General features: G+C 35.3%; 1 protein-coding gene across 1 annotated transcript in view; it reads left to right on the top strand.

Annotated features, from left to right (window-relative positions):
• The window catches only part of KIAA1841 (KIAA1841 ortholog), a 58,594-nt gene that overhangs the window by 6,124 nt on the left and 46,980 nt on the right, over window positions 1-5,490 (top strand). Inside the window, exons 3-5 of the mRNA XM_012639232.1 lie at window positions 947-1,096; window positions 3,212-3,398; window positions 5,067-5,160. Coding sequence (XP_012494686.1) covers window positions 947-1,096; window positions 3,212-3,398; window positions 5,067-5,160 — 431 coding nt within the window. The remainder of the gene's footprint in view (window positions 1-946; window positions 1,097-3,211; window positions 3,399-5,066; window positions 5,161-5,490) is intronic.

Below are 5,490 nucleotides of genomic sequence, written 5' to 3' on the forward strand. Positions count from 1 at the left end.
GCTAATTTTTTCTATGTATTTTTAGCTGTCCAGTTAATTTCTTTCTATTTTTGGCAGAGACGGGGGTCTCGCTCTTGCTCAGGCTGGTCTCGAACTCCTGAGCTCAAACAATCCACCCGCCTCAGCCTCCCAGAGTGCTAGAATTACTGGCGTGAGCCACCGTGCCCGGCCACATTACTTCTGAATATAAGGAAGAAGAGAAGAACTTTCCAAAGTAGAATTGTTTCAAACATGTAGAAATACCACTAGAGGTGTTGATATAATCTTCTCATCATTTATAACTAATTATCACAGGACACAGTAATTATTAGGATTAGCCTAAAATAATCAGAATAACTTGGTTTTAAATTTCTTTTTATTAGTAAAAATTCAATATGCTCAGCCTTCATTGTTTATAACATGGACATTCATTCACGGAAGAAGAGAATCTTGCTTAGGAAAGAATGAAATTATAATTCTTCTTAATCAGCTATGTTTGGTATGTTTTATAGCTGAATTCCACCATCCCATGAATTGATAATCAGAATATAAATCAGGTACATTTAAGGACTTTTTTAGAAAGATAAATTATATTCAACTTTTTTTCCCAATGTTTTATTATGACAATTTTTGAACTTACAACAGAGTCAAAAAGAATTTTGTAGTGAACACCTATATGTCTACTACCTAGATTCTACCATTAATATTTTATTACGTTTTTTATCATATATTTATCCATCTGTCCATCTTTTTATACATCCATCAACCCATAATATTCAAATACTTTTGTATTTGAAGAGATTTGGGCTATATGTTGTTTGTTTATTTTAGATCAGTTTTATTTTTCCTTTATATAATAGCAGATAATTCTTGGGAATGAATTATAACTGATCTATAATGTTCTGACAACATTTGGATTTCAGATTTAAATAAAGTTGTTTGTCTTTCCTGTTCCTGGTTCCGAAAGATGAGTCGTGGATATTCAGAAAACAACAATTTCGTGAACAATAACAACCAAATGGTGTTGGACATGATCCTTTATCCATTAATTGGAATCCCTCAGACCATCAACTGGGAAACAGTAGCAAGGCTCGTGCCAGGATTAACACCCAAAGAGGTAAATAACAGTCCCCCAGATATCTCCTGAAAAAAATCAGAAAAGGTGATCAGGAAATAATCAGAAAAGGTGTTTAAAGAAACAACCACTAAGAGGAAAAAAACTATTTGAGGTTTATATATTCATATGCATGTTAATACTGTATGTACATATCTGTATTATTTGACTAGATGCAAATTATATTCATTATATATTAATGCATTGACTGCCACACTGGAAAAAAAATTTTTCCCCAAAAATTTTGGGGCCATGGTATTTTATTACAAAAATAGAATAAAAACTTTGAAAGCAAAACAGTTCTTTCTAATTTAATGAAAAATTTTTGTATTGTTTTCTGTGTTTTTTCAATAAAAATGTAATATAAAAACTTCAAAATTAGTAATGTAAAAAGTAATCTAAAACTTGAGAAATAGTTCATAAGGGTTAAGTATTTTTCTTGACTCATCAGGCTTAAGTGTAATTTAAAGGGAAACAAATAGAAAAATAAAATTTATTGACTTCTATTCATTTAATCCACATTTTTAGAATTAAATTGTCAGTATTAATTGTAACAGTAAGAACATCAACAAGTAAGATTTTTATGAACTAACTATAGGGTTTTGCCCAGGGGGCCACCCATCATGTAACATGTATGTTACAGCATGGCAACCTGAGCCACCATGTGACTCCCAAGGTAAAGAGATGTGTGAATTATATATGCTTCATGAGGCCCCAGGCTCAAACCTAGCATGAGTTAAATACAACTCACATGGCAGTTAATGTGTTAGCCCACTTGCTATTTTTAAATTTGACCTCATCATATATGTTTATAACTGAAAAGTCACTAATATCTTAATTTAAGCAAAATAAGTGTTCCTGTAAAATTATGGGTAGATAAAATTTTTATAAAGCAGATTATATGTTATTAAATCCCTAATGCTGTGTTTCTCAAACTTAAGTAATATCGAAACCTTTTTAAAGGAAAAAACTTGGAAACTCCCAATGATGACTTTAATTATTTTTATTATGATATAAATTAAATAGGCACTAATAATACTAGGTATAAACACACTTCATACAACTGTAAACCAAATTTATACACTACAGACATAAATGAACACTAAAACCAACACAATTCAAACTAATAATGCTAACTTAATGTGATGAGTAATAGTGGTTTTGCTGAAATTAAATTGCTAATTTTAACACAAATATTATATGTATAGTCTGTTGTGTCATTCTTTTGCATTGCCATGTGCCTTTCAGAGCCTTCTTTTGCCACTTTTCTCTCAAAAGCATTTTTTTTTTAAGAGACAAGGTCTCGCTCTGTCACCCAGGGTGGAGTACACTGGTTGCGATCATCGCAACCTCAAATTCCTGGGCTGAAGCAGTCCTCCCACCTCAGCCTCCCAAGCAGCTGGGACTATAGGCACACAACACCACATCCAGCTAATTTTTTTATTTTTTGTAGAAACAGGGTCTTGCTGTGTTGCCCAGGCTGGTCTTGAACTCCTGGCCTTGAGCAATACTACCGCCTCAGCCTCCCAAAGTGGTGGGATTACAGATGTGAGCCATGGCACCACATGTGGCCAAGTCTTTATTATTTTACTAAAGAAAATCTAGTGTCACCAGTCAGATACACTTTGGTTTGCTCTCCACCGAAGGTTAGGATTTGGTCTTATTCCTGGTGGAATCTCAGTTAATATAAAAATAAAATCCAAGTTTTTAACTAAATTATTAAAAGTATCAGGTGTTAATAGATGCAGAGCAAAAGAATATATGGTTGACGAAGGCAGTCTTCATCTTTTTTTTTTTGAGACAGAGTCTCACTCTTTTGCCTGGGCTAGAGTGAGTGCTGTGGCATCATCCTAGCTCACAGCAACCTCAAACCCCTGGGCTCATGCAGTCCTCCTGCCTCAGCCTCCCAGGTAGCTGGTACTACAGGTGCATGCCATGATGCCCGGCTAATTTTTCTATTTTTAGTAGAGACAGGGTCTCTCTCTTGCTTAGGCTGGTCTGGAACTCCTGAGCTCAAGCAATCCTTCCACCTCCGCTTCCCAGAGTAGTAGGATTACAGGTGTGAGCCATTTCACCCAGCCTCCAAACCTCTATTTCTTTCATTTTATATCATGACAGTGTGCAAAAAGGTTTGATGAACTGAAGAGCAGTGGAAGCTCACCTGTTGACAACCAGTATAATCCCCTAATGGCTGCTGGAGAGAGTCCTGTTGAAACTTTAGCCACATATATCAAATCATCGCTTCTTGACACACAGGGAGAATTTCAGGAGACACCAGTTGGTCAGGATGCAGTTTCCAAAACAGGTAAGACTTTAAAGTATAGCACTTGTCCTTATGATGATTCTGCAAAATATTATGTATTCCAATCAACTTTTCTTTCTTTGTTTAAAGGTTAGTATAAACATTAAAGAAAAATCTATTAGTATTTGTATCTTCCTGAATTTTAAAAATTATATTTATCTTTGCTATATTTAAAAATTTTTAAGTGTTAATATATAGTTCAGACACTGTCATTGAAAAAAATCAAAATTTTCTACTCTAATCTATTAACCTAGTTCTCTAATCTATTAATGTAGTTATTTCATATTTATTACTTATTATGAATATTATTTTACTTTAAAGGGATTTGCATTATACCTTTTTTTTTTTTTGGAGACAGAGCCTCACTCTGTTGCCCCAGCTAGAGCGCAGTTGCCTTATCATAGCTCACTGCATTTCAAATTCCTGGGCTCAAGTGATCCTCCTGCCTCAGCCTCCAGGATAGATGGCACAATAGGCATGTGCCACCATGCCCAGCTAAATTTTCTGTTTTTAGTAGAGATGGGGTCTCACTCTTGCTCAGCTGATCTAGAACTCCTAACCTCAAGTGATCCTCCCTCCTCAGTTTCCCAGAGTGCTAGGACTACAGTTGTGAACCACCTCACCCAGCCAGCACTATACCCTTTACTTCTGTGGTTCCCAACCCCCAGGCCATGGACTGATACCAGTCTGTGGCTTGTTAGGAACCAGGCCACACAGCAGGAGGTGAGCAGTGGGTGAGTGAGCGAAGCTTCATCTGTCTTTACAGCCACTCCCCATTGTTCGTGTCACTGACTGAGCTCCGCCTCCTGTCAGATCAGTGGCAGCATTAGATTCTGCATTATGGTGAGTTGTATAATTATTTCATTATATATTATAATGCAGTAATAATAGAAGTAAAGTACACAATAAATGTAATGCATTCGAATCATCCTGAAACCATCCCTCCCACCCGTCTGTGGAAAAATTGTCTTCCATGAAACCAATCCCTGGTACCAAAAAGGCTAGGGACCTCTGCTTCACTAATGTTTTTTTTTCCCTGAGAGCACCTTGCTTGTCTCTTAGGTTTTTTTATAGCTGCTCTTTTTTTTTTTTTTTTTTAAGAGACAAGTGTCTCACTGTGGTACTCAGGCTGATCTTGAAGTCCTGAGCTCAAGCAATCTTCCCAGACAGCTGGGAATACAGGCAAGCACTGTTGTGCCCAGCCTACAGCCACTCTTTATTGCAGTCAACAAGAGCTTCAAATGACACAGTAGCAGGGCAAAGAGTTGTTTTCTGCAATTCCATTGGAAATAATAACTGGTTTTAGAAATCCTCAGGGTGTAGTGAGTTATTGTAATCTCAGCAGAGTGTTGATATAAAAATTCGCTTCAGGAAAAGAAAACTATGATGTTGGCTTTTGAACATTTGACCCATATTTGTACACACTGCATCAGTATTTTTTGAAATCTTCCATTGTAATATTATCAATTTGTGATTCGTATTTTTTGTACGGTTTCTTCCTCATACCTTCAGAAATATTAAGGGAAAAATGCCACCTTACAAGTACCACCTTTAACTACCCTTGGAAACCATGCATTTACAGTATTACCATTCAATAAGTAAAAACCCATTCTCAGCTAGAAATGCTAACTCCCCCCCTTTTTTTTGTATGTGTTTGTTTCTGTATTTAAGGAAGACATAGTATAGCTTCCACAAGGAATTGTTCTTCAGAAAGTGAAAATTGTACTACTCGTAATGGTGGAGAAAAGACTGAAGAATCTGAAGGGTAGGAGGCTGGTTGTTTGCTAGATAAGATTTAATATTAATATCAACATTAAATTATAAAATATATGATTGATGATTATATGCATCAGTTACCATAATTTAGGAATTTCACATTACACAATTGCTGAAACAATTGGAATCAGCTTGGTTCATGTGTTGAACTATAAATATACCTAAACATATGGCTTGCTCATGTTATTATTTATAAATTGGACTATATTTTCCTATTTTAAAAAACTTATTTTTATATTTGTAAATATTAGAAATAATATCTATTAACATAAAACTTTGAAAAGTACATTTTAAAACCCAAAGAGAAATCTCTATGCCA

This window comes from Propithecus coquereli, unplaced genomic scaffold, assembly GCF_000956105.1.
Source record: "Propithecus coquereli isolate 6110/MARCELLA unplaced genomic scaffold, Pcoq_1.0 Scaffold138, whole genome shotgun sequence".
NCBI classification, from domain to species: domain Eukaryota; kingdom Metazoa; phylum Chordata; class Mammalia; order Primates; family Indriidae; genus Propithecus; species Propithecus coquereli.